General features: G+C 42.6%; 1 protein-coding gene and 1 pseudogene across 2 annotated transcripts in view; both read right to left on the reverse strand.

Annotated features, from left to right (window-relative positions):
- Positions 1 to 953: 953 nt before the first annotated feature.
- Positions 954 to 20706, reverse strand: part of PDGFD (platelet derived growth factor D) — a 284897-nt gene continuing 265144 nt past the window's right edge. For both annotated transcript variants that reach the window (XM_075546530.1, XM_075546529.1), the window contains exons 6-7: positions 19155 to 19369; positions 954 to 3523 (exon numbers count right to left, since the gene is read on the reverse strand). In XM_075546530.1, coding sequence (XP_075402645.1) covers positions 3398 to 3523; positions 19155 to 19369 — 341 coding nt within the window. In that variant the 3' untranslated portion in view covers positions 954 to 3397. The remainder of the gene's footprint in view (positions 3524 to 19154; positions 19370 to 20706) is intronic.
- On the reverse strand, positions 16446 to 18161 carry LOC142444305 (ras GTPase-activating protein-binding protein 1 pseudogene; annotated as a pseudogene).

Consider the following 20706-nt stretch of genomic DNA (forward strand, 5'->3'; position numbering starts at 1 on the left):
TCACTCGGACACATAGTAGCTTGTAGTCTTAATGGTACAATTAATTTTTGCCATCGAATACATATGTCTGTACTCCCATTGCCCAAACACCCTATAGCAACAAAACGAAATGAAGTGGCGATTTCACACGACAGTGCGCAGCTGTGGCCCTGTCTCTGGGGGGATCATGACAGAGGTGAACCCCACGCAACTGCAGCCAGCCTTGCAGCCAGACCAGCTCTCTTTCTACTTGAGCCGCCTCAGGACTTGGAATCCAGCGTGCTGGGAAGGCACCGCCTCCACAATGGTCCCCTCACCTGACAACGCTGCATCGATGAGCTGTGATGTCTTTCCAGACGTGAATGGGATGGGCAGGCGACGCCGAATGCAGTCCCCTAGGTGAGAGAAGGGAGGCTGTTTCCTAAGTGAGAAATGCCAGAGGACAATAATCCCAATTGTCTTCAAGTAGATTCCGACTCGTGTGCAGGGGAGTAGAACTGTCCTCCATAAGGTTTTCATTGACTGATTTTTTCCGTGAGAGACTTCAGGTCTTTTTGTTAAGGAAAGGTACTTCCAGAGAGACTTGAACATCAACATTTCAGTTAGCAGTCAAGTAAACTAACCATTTGTATTGCCCAGAGAGTCCCAGAGGAAATGATATTTAATTGAAAGTCCCGTGGGGAGACAACCATATGTAGATTTCACAATAGCAACAACAACAACAACAAAAACCAAACCGTGCCTCGTTGAATAGTGACGGGAAGCTGATGGAGTGAAAGCTGGTAAATTGGAAGCTTTCAGCAGAATAGCATGAAGTGCTCAGAAATCACCCCATCTTAGCATTTCAAATAGTTGGGTGCATTTGTGAAAGTAAGTCTGCAACATTATTCAGCTTTTAAAGCTACAATTGAGGACTAAATAATGGAATGGTTTTGTTCAAAAACAATATTTATTTTTCATGATAACAAGAGGCATATTACATTTGCTACAGAGAATGATATAGAAGAAAAAAGTTTCATTATTACCAACACGGCCAACAACAATAATAATAGAATGTATTATGAAAGTTTTCTGCTCTCCAAGAGTACATTGAATGAAAGACATTATCCCAGGCAAGTGAACCATGTAGAAATGTGCATTTATTAGGATTTATTTTGAAATGTAAATTGTACAGTAAGCTTTTTATTCCTTTAATGGAAATAAAGCAGATGTATTGACTACAAGTTGGAAGTGCAATGGAGACAGATGACCAAGGAAGAACTTTTAACAAAGGAGCCCCCACATCAGAAGAAAAGGAGTAGGAAAATGGGATGAATACACTTGCTTACATTGCCCCTAATAAATAAAAAGTACAGAAAAGACAAGAGCTGAGAACCATCCTGGTTATTGTAGCTAGGAACGTTTATTGAAACTTGGATCAAACTATTGATTTTTATATTTATAGTGATGGTATGAGCTACACAAACTAGTGATGTAGCTCACGTTGTGAGTGTGGTACAGGAAACCGATGTTCTCACGGGAATCTTGGGAGTAGTGAGTGATTACTAGACTGTTTACCTGGACCATTTCTGATTTTAGTTTCTGGTTTGCTCTGGAATTTGGAGAGCATTTAATTTGACTACGTCCTCATGATATCATAACATTGAGTGTATCTTCAATGATCGTTGAACGTTCACCTCAGAGAGCTGGGAAGGAATGGGGTTCTAAGGCTAATTGAGAACTGAGTCCTGAACGTACCAGGCTCAGGAATCTGACTGTGTGGCGGTCACTCATCTGGCGCTGGGACTTACCCAGTCGTGTCACATACCACTCACGCCCACGTTGGTTGTTTTCAGTTAAGTCTTACATCAGAGAAGAGCCCGGCTGTCTTTTTCTCTCCAGGCAGGAAGAAAAAATGAAGCTCTCCTTTAGAAGCCCCCAAGTAATCTTGATTTCATAGTTGCTCCCTTAAAGACCTTGCTTTAGAGAATGATGAATCACTTCCTACCCACTGGATTCAGTGTTCTTTAAAATAGACATTCGGGAACAGGGATGAAATTTTCCTATAAATATCCCGAACAGCCTCTGCACACACAGTTCTCTTGTGGCGGAGCAGGGCTGAAGCTGTGGTTTCTAGAACAAACTCCATGGGTTTGGAAAGGACCTGATTTCATTTGTTTCAGAAACAAGAACTTAGAACAGTGAGTGAATCTATCGTTAGGGATTGGCATTACTAATATGTGGTTGTTTCATTAGTACACAGGAGTTTTTAACCTATAAATAATCTATGGTGGCATGCCGAGCATAAATATCATTTTAAATCCATGTCCACCTATGGAAGAGACAGAAACACAAAAGTAAAGTATCTCAAAGGAATTAGCATAAGATGGAGAGTGAACACATGACCAAATAGGGGTCCTCTGAATTATGCCATCCCACACCTTTAAAAAAATACTTTCAATGGCCCAATCTTCCAATGAACACTATTTGGGAAGTAAAGTCCTCACGGGGCTCTTGAAGTATTTGCTCTTATGGGGGACATTTGGGAAAGAAAAAAGCTCAAAATTCTCTTCCCGTTTACAAATTGCCTCCTGTGAGATTACAATAATAAACCAGTCTTTGAGACATGTGTCAGTTAGTCGGCACGCCTCGGCAAAATGAATAAAAAAGAAGACAATGACTTAATTCCCGTAGCACCTATCTGACTGCCATGTGGCTTGGGAAACGAGTGATTATTGGACACACAGACACATGTGTAGTGTATGTCACAGTGGGGGGAAAAGGTTCATTTTTGAGTTTTTTTCTACTATTTCTCCCCTTTTATTTGTGATCCATTTAGATGTATACATAAAAACAACTTATCTTTTGTTTTTAATATATGTGGTGCTTTCTTTAAAAGAGTGAGAACTGAACCTGTTTACCCATTAAAAATCAAAATACAAACCAATCAAATTCATCTTCTGGTGTTAAAAAAAGGCTGCACATATTTGAGACATCCATTATTTTGTCAAAGGGTCCAAGAAACAATATATAAGCTCTGTCTATATATACTGGATAAACCATTTGATTTCCCTATTTACATATATGATGGGGTTTCAAAATGTTATTGGGAAAAATCCATTATCTTTTAATTCCATTTTTCCATAAACATTTTGAAGCCTTCTTGGAGACACAAGCATCTATATTTTAAGTGAGTGGATCCTCCGACACTATTAGTATATGCAATCTTATACTCTTGGCTATAGACGTTGCTAGTTGATGATGCATCTTCCTACTTTACATAACACTAACAAAGCTAGGTTGAAACTCAGCAACCGCTTGCATTCACTGCGAGCCTGGCTAGTCCTAAATTCAGATGCTGGTGGCAAAGGGTCATCTTACCACACCCTGCTTAGACTATAGGTTCCTTCCGGTTCAATTTAGGTGCGTGCACAATCCTTTATCGAGGTGGTCTGGAGCTGCAGATACAATCGCATCGTTCATGGTGATCCAGCTGGATGTCAACAAAAGCCATGCTCTTAGCCTTGCCCTTCCTCTTGAAAGGGCCAGGCTCAAACTTCAAAACCTAGGACAAGAAACATATTTCTTGTTAGAGAGCTCTTGGAGTTTAATTCAACCTTACTCTTTTTAAGGCAAATGAATGGTTCTTCAACCTTTGAGGATCTGGCCAAACCTATCGCATCTCTGACTATGAACATGCATATATTTTAAAAAACAATCTTTGATTTCCTGATGTGAAGGTTTCCACTGTTTGTAAGAATAACGTGACCTGCCCCAAGAAAGATTTTCGTGAGTGCAGCAGGTATTTTCGATACCTTTCCATGGGTCTTCTCAGGCCAAGTCCTGTCCTGAATACCATCGGAAGATTGCTTCTGACCACGGCATGCATTACAATGAATGCAATCCGAGCTTATTGTGAAGACAACACGGAAAGTTGGGGGCATTCTATGGCTGACTATTTGACGGATGTAAAAAAATAATTGCCCCCTTGAGGGTTATTTGTAGCCACAAATAAATGAAAATACCATTATGTTCTTCCATATTAAGATACAATAGAATTAATACTTCAAATCAGATTCAGATGCCACATTTTTCTTTATACATTGACACCTGTATATCAATACAACATTTTAAAAAATTACCAGGAATATACTTAGCTTCTTAAATGGATACATTTAAACAGAATCTTAAAACATTAAGCTTTAAAAGAAGCTCACTATTCATTCCTGCTATACCATTATTAGATTCACCTGGTAAATGATACAATTTTTCCCCCACATAAACTTTACAATTGGAAAACTGCTTCTTTTCTTCATATTCTTAGGGACCTGTTACCTTTTGGTTTTCATCTTATTTTTTGTTTCACATTATAAACTCTGCAGCGGCGCCACCAAACAGTTCTGTAGCACTTGACGGCCCAAGGAAATTGTACACAGCCTGTTTTATTGGTTCTCGGTGGCTGTGGCGGGGGCGAAGGGGATGTGTCTTCGTGGTCAGTGCTGTTGTAACAGAAATACCACCAGGGAATGGCTTTAGCAAACACGGGTTTGCTCTCTTCCAGATGAGGAGGATTCACGTCTAAATTCAGGGTGCGTGCTCTAGGGGAAGGCTTTCTTTCTTTGTTAACTTAGTTTAGAAGCAAGGTCCTGTGTTTGTTGGTCTGTTTTTGAGTTTCTGTGGGCTCAGCGTTCCTTGGAGGCCCCCATCTCTTTTCCCGTCTTATTCCGGGTCCAGGAGGTGACCAGCTCTGAGACCACCGTATGGTTTAAAGGTAAAGCTCTACTCCTAGTGCTTTTGTCTTGGTGATAATAGATCCTTCTCTCTCTGCTTCCTTCTCCCTTCTTTTATCTCTGGTCAGGTCAAAGGTGATGCAGGGAAACTCCTTTTACATTGTATCAGGGATCGATCAGGTCTGTAAGCCTATTAAGGGTATGTCATCCACCCTAATCCACTTACAATTGATTGACTAATTACAACACATCACATTATACAGATTATTGTGTTATTACCTAAATGCCAAATCACTGATAATCACACCCCATGAAGGTTAACACGTTTTTTTTGGGGGGGGGGCGGGCACAGTTTAATCTGTAACACCTCGTCCATCACAAAGCGGAGAAGGCACCACTATGCCCATTTCCTAGATTAGAGAATGGTGATTCTGAAAGAGGCCAACTCTCTTACTGAGAACCTATCAATAAATTTGACCTAACACCAGACCTGTGCTCTCTAACACCCCGGAATCCCATGCCTGTCTCGTGTGTCTACAGTAGCTTTTTATAAAGTATTTTCATGGGACCAAAGGTTAATACATTGGCTGTATGAAACCACCTAGCTGATCCCCGGGAGAAAGGCCTGGCCATCAGCTCCATGCAGATGATAGTCCAGAAATCTCCGAGGTGGTTCTGTTGCTTCACTGGGGCCATCAGGAGCGCAAATGGACTTGATGGACTGCTCTCTCACAGGTATGTGTGAGCTGACGTGGAGCCTGCTATGCGTTGCTTGGGATATTTGGAGAGGCGTTAGATCAGAAAAATATTGCTTTAGCTTTGGCAGGATTCTGAAAGCTGCTGTTAGGTACGATCCAGCCCATTGTAACAGACAGCAACACGATGTACAAAAGGACCTAACACAACTCGGGGACCAGGTAGGCCCAGTCCTTGGAGAAGGGCGTCATGCTTGGGGAGGTAGATTCTGTGGACAAGAGGAAGCCCCTCAATGAGACAGATTGACACCGTGCTTGCAAGAGTAGCCTCAAGCACAGGCCACAAGGCATCCCACTTTTCTTCACTCTAGATTGGACTGGCCACAAATTCCTATCTTCACATTACCTGCTTAAAAGTTATGACCAGACAAAAACATCAACTAGGAAAACTATCCCCTAGCGCCTCAGCGCTCCTCCATCCTAGTCTGTGGACCCCTTTCCTGGAGCACGTGAGCCCGCTGTTCCGTGGGCGGTCCAAAGAGGGAGAGCAGGAATCACCGTCTATGCTCAATGGTCGATCCAGCAAGCGAGCCTGGCCTCTGCTAGCACCGAGTTCTGGTGCAGAACGAACACTCCCATTGGCAGCAGAGCCTGCAAACCCTAACTTTGAACAAAGTACAAAATGGGTTTGGGGGTAGCGTGGGTAGGGAGGAGACCCTAAGAGAGCTCATGAGACATCAAAAATATCTGATACAAGTACATCGTGTCCAAACATCAATTTATAGTTAATTCAACTGTTATATTTTCTCCTAATATCCTATTCCATTTGCAATCTGTCTCATACAATGCTACATGATTTTCTTTGCATTACCCTTAGGAACTGGATTATCAGCACTTTGGAAGCAAGGATGACCACTGACATTTGTGGAGGTCTAAAGAGCAACACATCATAGTGCTAGTGGTGTAGCGGTTATGCACTGAGCTGTGATCCGCAGGGTCAACTATTCAAATCCCCCAAGAGCTCCATGGGAAAGAGACCAGACTTTCTACTCCTGTAAACAGGTATAACCTTGGGAACTCACAGGGGGTCGCTATGCATCAGTATTTGAATCGATGGCAGTGAGTTCAGTTTTGTCTGTAGCTAGCAACCCTCTGAGAGAGGTATTTTTCTAACCCTTCTCTGGTTGTTATCTGCTCTCTAGTGGGCTCTCCCCTCATGGGCACTCCATGCCCACCAGAATACAGTACTGCCCAGTCCTGCACGGCCTCCGATGGAGTGGCTGCAACCCATAAGGTTTTCGGGGTTGATTTGCAGAAACAGGCAGTCTGACTTAGTCTGCGGGGTCGGTTCAAACCCTTTCCACATCATAGGAAATGTAAGTCTCCACTGACAAATGGGTGTGACTCAGATGCATAGGGTGCTTTGGCAGAGAACTGAACCTAGGTTTTCCATGAATCCCAATCTGAACACATCTAGTTAATTCTGACTCATGGGCACCTTTCACGGGGTTTCCATGACAGTGCATTTTGAGGGGAACAGGGTGGTCTCCGTTTTCTCCTGTGGAGTGGTTGGTGATTTTGAACTGCCACCTTTGTGGTTAGCAGACCCAAACTTATCCCACAATGCTGCCCAGCTGTCTGCAGTCTCCCACATAGAAGGTGAGAATGTACCACTGCACGGCCACGTCCCTAAACGCTTCCTTTACAGGAGAGAAAGTAAGACACTTGCCCAAAGTCACAAAACTCGCAAGGAGTGGACTCAGCATTTGACTACACGTGGTCTGGCTCCTACCCTTCCCATGCAATGCTTTGTTTGTATTGCTCAGCAGCATGGCGGGGACACTGCAGGTGCTAAAGAGACGCACCCGGATGAACATGGTGAGCGATGCTACAGCCATAGAGTTGAACAGAAGGGAATGGCTTCCTACCCTCTCCTTTTGTCTCCTCAGGCATCCTCATACCATCGTGGTGATGAGCTGGGCTTCAACCCACAAGGTCAACAGTTTGAAACCTCCAGCCACTCCATGGGAGAAAGATGAAGCTTTCTACTCCCTTAAAGAAATGATCTTCAAACTCAGAGGGCCAGGTAGACCCTGTCCTATAGAGTCTCTCAGATAGCAGAGATTCCAGAGTAGCGTGTGTGTGTGTGCGCGTGTGCTTGTGTTTGTGTGTGTGTGCATGTGTGTTTGTGTGTGTGTGTGTGTGTGTGTCCCTTCTAGTCCAACCCCAACAAGCTAAAAGGAGCCGAACAAAATCATCTCTTTTCTGGGTCAGTTTTTACCCTTTCTCAATTTTGATGAAAAGTCAAGTAGAAAGAAAACGTTTTGAAAACTGGACACCCCCTTACAGAAGAGTCTCAGGGAGGAGACAAGCCAGTCAGGATGTGATGTAGCAACAATGAAACATACAACTTTCCTCTGGTTCCTAAATTCTTCCCCCACCCACCCCAACTATCATGATCCCAATTCTACCTTACAAATCTGACTAGACCAGAGGATGTATAATGGCACAGATGGGAACTGGAAACACAGGGAATCCAGAGCAGATGATCCCTTCAGGTGCAGTGGTGTGAGTGGAAATACTGGGAAGGTGGTTGGAAAGGGGGAACTGGTGACAAGGACCTACATATAACCTCCTTCCTGGGGGACAGACAACAGAAAAGTGGGTGAAGGGAGATGTCAGACAGTGCAAGATATGACAAAATAATACTTTCTAGATTATCAAGGATTCATGAGGGAGGGGGGTTGGGAGGGAAGGGGAAAATGAGGAGCTGATGCCAGGGGTTTAGGTGGAGAGCAAATGTTTTGAGAATGATGAGGGCAATGAATGTACAAATGTGCTTTACACAATTGATGTATGTATGGAATATGATGAGATTTGTATGAGCCCCTAATAAAATGATTAAAATAAGAAAATGATGATGGAAACATATGTACAAATGTGTTTAATACAATTCATGTATGGATTGTTATAAGAGCGGTAAGAGCCCCCAATAAAATGATTTATTCATTTTTTTTAAAAAAAAGTTCAAGTACGGAGAGCAGAGTTTTGATGGCATTTGTTTTTTCTCTACCTCCCAAGCTCCTCTTGCCCTCAGCACTTCCTTCAAAAATGGGGAAAAGGAGATTAGATTCTTTCCCACTGGTCAGCTATGAAGAATAAAAGACACGACCTCTTCATGTGAAAATATGCTGTCAAAACAATGGATGAAGAGTGTGTTCGATTTGGGGTGTGAAGTAGCACATCCTCTAGCACATGAAAACAACCCCGTGTGCCCATCTTGGATCACGGAAGTTATTGAGGGACCGGTACCCTATTGGTTTGCCAAGAAACTTCCCAAGATTATCTAGTCGCTATTGTCTCAGATCCTTCCACCTATTAGCTAGACTCAGATCCTTCCACCTATTAGGAGTCGGGGATGCGGGGAAGGGAAATGACGCCTGTGGAGCTGAACATGTGGAAGACCATTATCACAGCCTCATACTCTGTGATGACAGGAGTCTGTCAGGTCAGCAGCCTGTCCATTTGCTTTCTCATTCAACGGCAAACAGCAGTGTGTGCTTGGGGATGAAAGCAAAAATCCAGGCAGTTTTTCTAACCAGCCTCCTGGCTGTTCAGGGACTTTCCTTGTGTTTTATATTAAGCAATGTGAGCCCACTATATATGTGTTTTGCTGATAAGAAGAGAAAAATGAATTGGCAGACACTTTCCCAGACAAGACAGGAAAGCTCTATTGGAACAAAGTGGAAATTGGACTGCTTTCCTGGCTGATCACAGCACTGATGTTCAAGGCTTTCAGACCATGTAATAGTCTTAGGTTCAGGTATACAACCTTGAAAGGAGGAAGAAAGCAAGGCTGATTTTCAGGAGCACAAGAAGGTAAAAGAAAAATGAAAAGCCTTTATCAGAGAAAGTAAACTGGCTGGTTATGGGTGATCTGGCCACCTTTAAAGGGATAGAGCCGCTGAATTAATTACACCTGCCGGAGAATGCTTGTTCATAAGTACCATCCGAAAATGCTTTCCGATTTTCAGAGCTGAGATTCGCAGTTGCAAGCACACATATTGAATTAATAATCCACTGAGGGGCAGTCACCCATTTCACATCACCCATGGGTGAAAATGAAAATCTTGACTCTTTTTCATTGCCTGGAAGGCCAGTGAATGAGCAAGCCACTAAAAAACATCAAAGATGCTCAGCTTTACAAATGACTACACATGAAAACAATATGTGACTACTGTAACCACTGGATGACTCATTGCCATAAGACAATTACACTAATAAAACAGAACCGCGCAGCAAAGCTCTCTGCGGAGTCGGGCTCTTGTTTATTGAGGATATAAAAAACGGACGGTAGGGCCTTGTAACCATTCTCAAATTAACGGCTGACATAGGAACCCAAGTACATATTTCAGCACAAATATATTGTGTAAAGCCGAATCATTAAGCGTTTATTTAATATTCTACCCAACTGCTAAAGCAGGCAGTCTTCAAGATACATAATTTCTTGCCTTAAAAAGTGCTGGTTTTTATTTCATTTTTACTTCCTTCTCCTGCTTCCCGACTTTTTTTGGAAAGTGTGCAGGGCATCGGGGCTTTGAGGGAGGGTAGGAAATAAATCTGAAACCCAGAGGCTAAAAGGCTCATGTTTCACCCTCAGGTCATGTTGCCGCAAAGGGTGAGTGTCCAAAGGAGGGGCTGAAATCAAGTCCTGGGGCCCAGTCCTCCTAAGAAGGACACAAAGGGACAAAGGGTTCCTTACTGGCATGCTGAGAACTAACTTTGAAGGCGACAAAAGAGGTTATAATGGACCGCAATGTTCAACGAATAACACCCTCCCCACCCCCAGGGGGGGAACAACAGAAACATGGGTGAAGGGAGACAGCAGTTGGTGTCAGATATGAAAACAGTAATGATTTATAATTTATCAAGGGGTCACAGGGGTGGGAGAAGGGGGAAAAGAGGAACTGATACCAAGGGCTCAAATAGAAAGGAAATCTTTAGAAAATGATGACGGCAACATATATACAAATATGCTTCACACAATTGATGTCTGGAATGTTATAAGAGTTGTAAGAGCCCCAGTCAAATGATTTAAAAAAAATTCTATTGAACCGTGAACATTCAGTCTTAATATCTATGGACATTACTATTGGTTAAAAATTTTTTATGAGCTCTCTGGGATTACAAGGTAGTACATTCCTACTTTTATAGAATTAAAAAGTTAAAAACATTGATGGCACTTTGGAGGAACCATGACTATATGTTCAGGCTATCCACTGAGGAAAACATAATAGAAACCTAGCTGGGCATGGAATGTAAGGACACTTCATTCGGCATTGAATTTTAGCACTACATTAGCATGATGTAGAGGCCCTGCATGGCCCCAGTGGTTAAGCACTCAGCTGGTAACGGAAAGATCTGTAGTTTGAATCCACCCTGAGCCCTTTGGGAAGAAAGGTCTGACAATCTATGTTCTAAGTCAGACATTGAAAAGCCTATGGCGCACAGAACTTCTCTGATTGACATGGATCCATATGAGTTGAAATTGATTTGATAACAGCTGGGTGATTGATTATCATTCATGATGCAGCTCAGATTTTCTCTGTGGCAGGAGTATCATGGACAAGGCAGGCTTTCTGAGCCTTGGCAGGAAGGGCTGATGCGTAGCTTGATAGAAAAGAGAAAGGATGTGAGCATTTTATAGTGTTTAAATAAAGACCTTGTTCAAGTGCCCTTGGCTAGTATCTCAACAGGGTTGTCAGGAAATCAGAGGGCAGCAAGCCAGGCCATACTCTACCATGTTGTCACCACCTTTGTCATGTGCTTTTCAGATGGCAAGGTACACGGGAGTGACCATTTAAACCCATGGGTGGACTATTTGACAAACAGACTATAAAGATTAATCACTTGACCTGGTATCTTTATTCTTGTGCCTATACCTAATGCTTCAATCATCAATCTTTTAAATATATATATTTACATATATACATATATATATATATATAATTTCATTAAGATGTGGGTTTTTTGAGGGGGGGAGGTGGGAAATAGAGCATACTCTTTTAAAGGTATGTCATTTTAGATCTGACAAGAAAGTCAAAATTATAAGGTGTGATGGGAATTACATAAGGACTCCTGAAGCCCTAGGAGGTGTTAAGTGGTGGGCCCTTGGTTGCATCCTCAGGGGTCAGGAGCTAGAACCAGAGCCCACCTCTCCCTTCTTCCAGCGTGTGACTTTCCACTCACCCATGCTCTCTCTAAGTAGGAAAAAAAGGAAAGGCAAAAGAGGGCCTGCATAGTCCTCAAAGAGGGAGGAAGGGACAGAAGCCTAGGTCCTCTCTCTAAGCTCAGGGAACATGTTTTGGAAAAACAACAGAAAAGAAGAAACTATATATTCATTGACTTCGTATAGTTAATGATAATCATGACTTATAAAACTCCCTGACTTGTTGACAGATCGTAGGAACTTCTTGAAAATTCTTCTTTCTAGGTCCCCTGTCTCCAACTGCAGTCTTAGGGAGGTTTGTTTCAACGGCCGCTACTTAAAATATATTACAAATGACAAATGCTGTTTTACCTGCGCTCAAAGTCTGATACCCTATTATTTCTTCTATCTCCAAATATTTAGACCAAAGAAACATTTTTTTCATGTAAAGGTAAAATTCTCTATTAAAGTAGAAAGAATTCTCCTGAACCAGGTCGGCGACCCTACGGCTTTCCAGTTTTGCTGGACTCCGGATAGGCGTGATTTCAGTGTTAACAAGGAGAGATGGGTCTAGACCTCCTGGCAATATGGCAGTCACTCACCATGTGTGACTATTTGCATTTAAATTAGTAATGCAATGAAATAAATGAAAGTCTTTAATCTCTCCCTTGGGCTGCTCACATTTCGAACGTTCATTGTCACACATGTCCAGGGAGAATTCTCGTCACTGGTAGAGCTGGTAGCTGTTCATTTTTCCGACAAGATCACAAACTTCCTCTTTACTCCGTCGATGAGAGGAGGCAGAGAAACTGCACTTCTCTCTCTCTCTTTTTCTGTTGTTTCCTATGTTGTTGACCAAATGGACCTCGCCTGGTATAGGGTGGGATGTAGGGGTCAACTGAAGAAGAACACTACACGTTAGAGTGTCATCCGGCTCCTGAGGAATATTCTGTTCTTTCATTGTGCATTACCAAGGGGAGAAGGACAGGATGTTTGGCAAAGCAGAGGGGCACGGAGGGAGAAGGAGGCCCTGAAGGAGACGGATTGACACAGTGGCGACCATCACGGGCTCCATCACAGGAACACTTGTGAGGACGGGTCAGGACTGGGCAGGGTTGCATTCTGTTGTGAACAAGGTCGCTACGGTTGGACCCGCTCAGTGACCCCTAACAACAACAACTATGGGAGAAGAGGACAAAAAAAATAGTCTACTCCAACTGTCAACCCAATTCACGTCTCCCGAGAAATGATCATTTAAAAATCACTCCCAAGTGTCTGTGAAGTCCTGCTTAAGCCAAGAGGCATGTCGTGGAAAATAATAACTCTAACATGCTGTCTAGAGCCGTTTAAGGACATAGGTCATGCAACAACCTCTTTCACAGCGCAGAATGGTCACACACCTTCGAGCAGAAGCAGCGCGGCCTGTGAAAAGAGCAGTGACGTTAGATTCATTAGGGATGCTGTCATTTTCTGGACTCCACTGCTCAACTGTTGAGCATTCAACTATTTGCAGAGAATTGCACGGGCCTGATTACTGAGACAAGCTCCATCCCTCCCAGAAGGATGCTTCTCTCTCGTAGAGACTCTGCACATCTCATCAGTGACGGCCATCAGCTGGGGAAACTAGCCTCCGGTGCCTCCGAGGTAAAAATACAGACAGTGAGCTAGCAGAGTAAAGGACTGAAATATTTCCCTGAAGACCCTGCATTCATGACACCCCCATTCCTGGACACGCAACAAGCTGCCTGCTATTTTCCACAAGGCATTCAAAGGAGCAACAGCTGTGACACACTTCAAGGGTATTTTAGAAGTTGAAGGAAATATGACAGGCACGTTGTTCCAGGTATGCTGGTACCGACTGAGTGATCGATGTTGTTTTGTCCCCTTGCCCGGGACCTGGCAGAGGGCTTTTGTACAGTGCTCCGCCGAGTCCTAGGAGGAAGAATACTAAGACACAGGCTTGAAAGCCATGGCGTTATAGAACAGTTTCGATGATGGTGATATTGGAGACTCACTCAGGTGACAGAACAAAGGGATCGGGGGTTTCCGGCATAGATATTAATTGTGACCAGAGATGTATAGGTAACAGCTATTGTGTGCAGAGACAAAAAGGAACCAAAAGAAGGAACGTGAGTGAACCCTTCAGAATTCTATGCCAGGGAGGGAAAAATCCCTGGGAATGTGGTTAATGCTGCGGTTTCCATAATAAGCAGTCAGAAAAATCACAATAAGCAAACAAAATTCAGGAAAGCAATCAGTGCTAAAATAAAGCATTCTACATTTACTATAAAGACCCACACTTAAATATTCTTCCCCAGATTTTACCAAATAGACTTGTGCCATTTCCTGGATCTACTTTAGCTCATTTGAACTTTGACCTGGTTATTGCACTCTGATTTATCCTCAGGGTATGCATAAACATTACAGAGGTCATCAGGTGTTAGCATCCAATCTAGGGTTCTCCAGGTCATACGCACATAAAACAATGCACACGGTGGGAGCATTCTCTGGCCATGAAATAGTAGGCCTAGTCCTAAGCCTGGCCAGTGTGGCTTTCATTTCTCAGTGTCATATAATATTGATGACCTACCTATTTTCATTTAGGCCAGACATCCTCTCATAACTTATCATTATTTTTAAAGGAAAAATCATCATCTTTTGCAAAGCTGGAGAGCTCACTTAGGGAGAGATATCTATTCCTTCCACCATCCACCTGTTAACCTATCACCCAGTGCTGACCTGTGTGTTGCCAATACTGGAAGCTATGTACTGGTCGCAGAGGAGTTTCTAGACTAAAAAAAAGCCTGGTCATCTATTTCTAAAAGTCAGCCAACAACCATCCTGGGATCACTACAGTCTAATCCTGTGAACAGGGATCACAATAGTCTAATCCTGTGAACACGGTCAGAACAAACTGAATATCCATTAGCAACCGTCTTTTCCTTTAGTTTGGTGATAGTTTATAGAAGCAATTCAAATACGGTAGAGTCTCATTCACAGGGCCAGTTCTGCTCTGTCCTGTAGGATCGATATTAGTTGGAATCAACTTGGGAGTGGTGAGTGCTGTCAACATATTCTCCAGAACCAGTTGAGAGGGATGCACAAATCCTGGCTCCATCATTATTGTTTCTTTCATTTATACATAGTTTCTCTTCCAGAAAAGTTTAAATAAAAATTGATGGTTCTAACCACACCCACGGAATATTCATCGATGAAAGAGAACCTGAACAAAACATAGACTGTATCACATGGCTCGGCCTTCAAGAGAAAAACAAACACAACAACCAGCTGACAGTGAAGCACCTCAGCAAAGTCCAGTAAAGTCACACTCCTTTGGGGCAATGAATAGGAATGTGAGGAAGTTTCAAATGAATACAAGTTAATACAAATGCTGAAGTCTTTAGGTCAGAGGACCTCTTTAGAAGCCTTTGACCTCACAGCCATTCCAGTTTGAAACTCAATTTCAGAGTAAAGCATAATAAATATGAACAAAAGTTTCATGGTCAATAAGGACTATAAAATTCTTCATGTCCTCTGATCCCAATAAAACTAATTTAGAGTTTTTGTATTTATTTTCTTAAAACAATTGCCCAGAATGAAATAAAAGATAAGTAGACAGCACACCAGTTTTGCTGATTTTTGTTTGTTTGTTAGTTATTCAGAGTTGAAGGATTTGTTTGGGGGGGGGGGTTGGGCAGATAGGGAGGGTGGCTTTCTACCAGTATATATTAAACACAGAAGAACTACTGTAAAGCCATAACAGTTCAAGGGAAATGCATATTGGTTGCACTATACACATGCTAAAACTATCATTACTTTAATTTCAATGGTAAAATATAGGTTTTATAATTGTTTTATGATATATATATATAAAAGAAATTCTAACACTTTTTATTCCATTTCTAACCTTACCAATAAGTATATCTCCACACCACACATGACTCAAAAGAATAGACAATTTCAGTTTTCCTTGCCTTCAAACTATTTTAGCAAATCCTATATTTCTGACCTCCTTTTAAAGCACATAGAAAATAAGTCAGAAATATTTCAGTGAACAAAATACACCAAAATGCCAGTAATAAGCAATACTCATATCTTTGAGGAAATGGCTGTTAAAAAATCCAGTCTCTATACACAAGAAAACTTCATCTTTTTCTTCTTCTTTAAAAAGCTGTTTTCCTCAAATAACATTCCACACAATTGCCAGTGAAGGCTTAAAAGATCAGGAGAGATAAGGGAGAGGATATGGGTGTAGGGACCATGAACACAAAGAAGTGTTAAAGTGTACCAATTGAAGCCATTTATACCAGACGAGAGTAATAATCCAAGACACAACGGCCAGTTCAAGAAATGCACTCTTTTGCAGGAACTAGGGTGTGGTAGTTACATAATTTCCCGTCAACATGAAGATGTATAAAAATGTAGGGGTGGTAGCCAACCTGTCAATCAGGTCACAGCCTGACGGCGCCTCCTTGTGTGTGTGCCCTTCTCATAAGGAGGGCCTGGGAACCTCTCCTTCTCTCTCTGTCTTCAGCTTCTTGCTGATGGACCCTGCTTGCTGCCAGAGCCCTATGCCCACCACCATTGGATCCACAGTACTCTGCACCCACCAACCTGGGATGTTCCTGCATTCTGCATCATGGATGTGCCTTCATGGTCTGAAAAGGGACTTAAAGACTAATACCAGACATGGTCTTGCGTTGGAAAGGGCTGGGATCTTTATTAATATATAATTACTTCTTGATATAAATCTCTTTCTTACACATATAGGAGTGTCACTGGATATGTTTCGCTGGTCAACCCAGCCTAACACATAGGATATGTATTGCCACATGGTGACCAGTGAAGAGGTATTCACTGCCTTGAAGCAATTCCTCTTTTCACCCCAAATCCTGGCTTTAGTACCATGTCACTTTGGGGAAGGCCTGTCAATCCATCACCCAGCATACCTTGAGGGCTTCCAGGTCCCCACAGGTGGTTGTCTCAATGGTCTCATTCCTTGGCAGCTTGAATTTTCTTCTTGTCTATGATGGACTTCACTTCTGAGCATGATAGGCTTGTTGCTAATAACTTTCTGAATTAGTTCAGAGTCATTAAACACAAGAACACTCAAATTAGATAATTTTCCACCGCTGTTGGTGATCCTTGGTGGTATAGTGGTTATGAGTAAGGCTGCGGTCTTTGCGGTCAGCAGTTTGAAACCACCAGCAGCTCCTCGAGAGAAAGACTAGGCTCTCTACTCCCATATGCAGATATGTCTTGGAAACCCACAGGGGGTTGCTATGAGTCAGTCGGCAGTTAGTTGATGGCAGAGATTTTAGTTTTTGGAGTTGATGAGCAGCTCTACCACATTCTAATAATTTTGAAAGAAATCTTTAAACGGTGATTTGTCCATCTCACGAGGCAGGTTATCAGTGAAGAACTGGGGTATCTCACACTTCTTGGAGGTTCAGCATGACCTCATCGTGTCAGTCTCCCAAATCGATCTAGAGCCCCTTTGTGGAGGAGGATCTATTCGCTCTTTGTTCCTGCACTCTTTGAACCCTGACAGGCCTCTGTGGTGGAATCTGAGATTTAGGTTTCGACTCAGAACAGGGCTGTGATGGGACTTTAGCAATATGAGATGGCATCCCAGTAACTGGATGAGCTCCACTGGGAAGAAGGTTCTTACTGGTCACGATGCCCAAGAAAATGTCCATGGGCTTTTGTGCACTGTTTGAGCTACGTCTGCAGGGGCGAGGGAAGAACTCTTCTGAGCATCCTTAGGAGCAGTGTCTTCTAATTCAGGCTCAGATTCTCCTCTTGGATTTCAGAAATGGGCTTTTGATCTGATTTGGGTTCCAGATCAGGTTCTGATTCAGTAACAGGTTCCTCTAAATCAGTGCTTCTCAACCTTCCTAATGCCGTGACCCTTTAATACAGTTCCTCAAGCTGTGGTGACCCTCCAACCACAAAACTATTTTTGTTGCTACTTCATAACTGTAATTTTGCTACTGTTATGAATCGGGCGACCATTGTGAAAGGGTCGTTTGATCCCCAAAGGGGTTGTGACCCACAGGTTGAGAAACTCTGTTCTAAATGTCCTTGCATGTCACTGCTGTCATTCTGACCATAGAATGTTTCAGCATCATCAGGGACCACTTCTGACACCTGCTGCCTTTCTTCAGGTGCCTCTACTATTTCTTGAGATTCCTCTTGAAGCTCAGAGACAAAGGCACGGAAGACTTCATACTGGCATTTAAAGTTATCACGGTGAACATTAAACATAAATTGAAATAGAGCCAGCAGAAGCAAGGAAAGAGGCCTGTGTGAATCTCCTAGAAGCTTGGCTCGTATTAGAGCTCAGCCCCATCACTAGGACCACCGGACCATCACTTAGAGTAGCATGAGCACCCACAGGGTGAATATCAGTGTGACAGGTGGTCAAGCTTTGAGACATATTTTCCCATGGTTGTCCATAGACAGTATCTGTTTTCCATTTGACTCCAAGCCTCTATGGACGTAAGAAGAGTTTTTCTCCCCATAAAATCTGTGCAGCATGTCTGGTCCTGGTTCAACAGCATATAACATCCTCCACAGATTCCCACCCCAAGCCGCAGGTCAATTCCACCTGTGCAACTGAGCAGGAGAGGGAATAGCTTTGCTCTACAGCAGGACGGATGATAAAACACTAACACAACTGCGTCCATGCTTTCACTGTTCCTTTGGGCCTCAATTTTCTCGTTCATAAAGAGAGTATGAAAATAGTCTCTCTTTACAGAGAGAGGAGACATCAATAATTAAGTTCCTGGGTACTTACAATAGTGTCTGGCATGCAGTAACTGCTTGTAAGCGATCGCTATTCCTGTCATTCAAAATTGCCATTCTCTGTACATTTTGTTGTTCTTCTAGCTTTCTACTTACTTTTGTTTATTTTCACATAATCCAAAAGCCAGTTCCCTAGGTACTACTGAGCGGTACTTCAGGAAAACTGAGCATTTCTAGAGAAATATGCCTTCATATTCACAGAATGAAAAGGTCTCTGAAAATTTATATTTTCTATTTCTATTTTTGCAATCTTTTCTGTAATTTATTTTTCATTGTCTGAGTTTAATTAAAGTTTGACTCAGTCTTTTTTTTTTAATGTGACCTAGATTTTGCCATCATGTCGTGGTAAATTAGTAAGATTACATTTCTAGGTGGATGTGAAACAGATCCGGAAATTAATAAATCATAAATAGGGGCTTTGAATAGTTAGTGGGAACATTCCATTACCTTTCAACTCAATTTTTCCATGAAGTTTTTAAAGTCATCCTCATACATTAAATTAGCTATTCTAGCTGAGTTTTAGTGTGGAAGTGTGAAAGTGAGAAAGAATCCTTTTTCAGGGTGAATTCCAGGCCTTAGGCATGGTAAACTTACCGTAGATAGAAATTCAACTCCCGGTCCTTCCCCTGGCTGAGAGCCCTGGAGCAGTGAACACATGGAGCAATCATACAGAATGGCTCTGTAACCCTAAGACAGCGCTAATGCCACCAAGAAGGCTCGATGTAATATGGTAACAGACAATTGAGAAGAATCTACCTCGTGGTATTTTTTCACAGTTTTCCCAGAACTGCACGTGCAGGACCTCCAGTTGACGATTCCACAGCCGCAATTCCCTCCACAGCGCTTCACCAGCAGGCAGCGTGGGAAGAAGACCACATGGGTCAGCTTCAGCTCCTGCCGTAAGTTGGCAGAATAGTTCCTGGGAGTGCAACTGTACCTCTTGACGTCATCGTTAAGCCTGTCCAGGTCAACTGCAAGGAAACACACGCACACTTTGAGGGTCTGTGATTTGGGGAGTTTGTGGGACCAGGCTAAGAAGACAGATACCTAGAGATGGAGTCTGTCCTTGAGATCTTGCCCATTCTCCTGAAAATGCAAACTGGAAAATCAAGTTTCTATTTGGGTCCTATTTAACAATTTAAACAAAATTAAAAACTTGGTTAAATCTATAACTGTCGCACATTTTCTTGTATCGTTATTCTATTATATATGTTCAAAATTCTGAGTAGAGGCAAGCCAGAAGAAATTTTAAACAATTGCTTTTTTCATCTTTTTTTAGGGGAGGGTAATGGTTAACAGTGAGACTTTCTAAAGAGTTCATCACTAAAAGAGGCTGGGGCCTTGAAAAAGGTGTTTTCTTAATACAAGCAGTTATGTAAGTGAGAAATCAGCTAAGTCCATGCAGAGGAAGCACACCAACCTGTGTGATCCATACCTGGAAAAGGAAATGGAACCAGTGCCCAAATCCTAAACACTTGATTGTGGAAAGTACATTGGACAGTGATAGCTCACAGTCCATGTACAGGGTACTATGTGGGATGTGAATCCCCACTGCAATCCCCACTATGCAATCCCCACTGACTCCCCACTATGCAATCCCCACTACAATCCCCACTGAATCCCCACTATGCAATCCCCACTGAACCCCCAATGCAATCCCCACTGAATCCCCAAATGCAATCCCCACTATGCAATCCCCACTGAATCCCCACTATGCAATCCGCACTGAATCCCCACTATGCAATCCGCACTGAATCCCCACTATGCAATCCCCACTGAAATCCCCACTATGCAATCCCCACTATACAATCCCCACTGACTCCCCACTATGCAATCCCAACTGAATCCCCACTATTCAATCCCCACTGAATTCCCACTATTCAATCCCCACTGAATCCCCACTGAATCCCGACTGAATCCCCACTGCAAACTGTTTAGAAGTGATGATGAGCATTTTCAAGAGGACTTTAGTCATTGTATTTAAGCCAGACTAGAACGTATCATAATTTGATCACCCTATGGTCTCAATGTGAATTCATTCTAAACTTGTAATACTCTCTGCTTTCTATCGTAATGAGGTCTCAGTGAGTTTCATATGGGTACCATTGATGTCTGCCCTAGTCTTGTTTGGTTGTCTGTACATGAAAACTGGCATGGAAGGAAGCAGGAAGATAGTAAAACAACAGATGATTCACTGGAGACAGAGATGGAGGTGGAAATAAGGAATCAACATCAATGTATAAAAAATAAGAAAACAAGTCCCAAAGTTGATCGTGATTATGAATACACAGTCCTTCTCGACTTGATT

This window comes from Tenrec ecaudatus, chromosome 4, assembly GCF_050624435.1.
Source record: "Tenrec ecaudatus isolate mTenEca1 chromosome 4, mTenEca1.hap1, whole genome shotgun sequence".
NCBI lineage: Eukaryota > Metazoa > Chordata > Mammalia > Afrosoricida > Tenrecidae > Tenrec > Tenrec ecaudatus.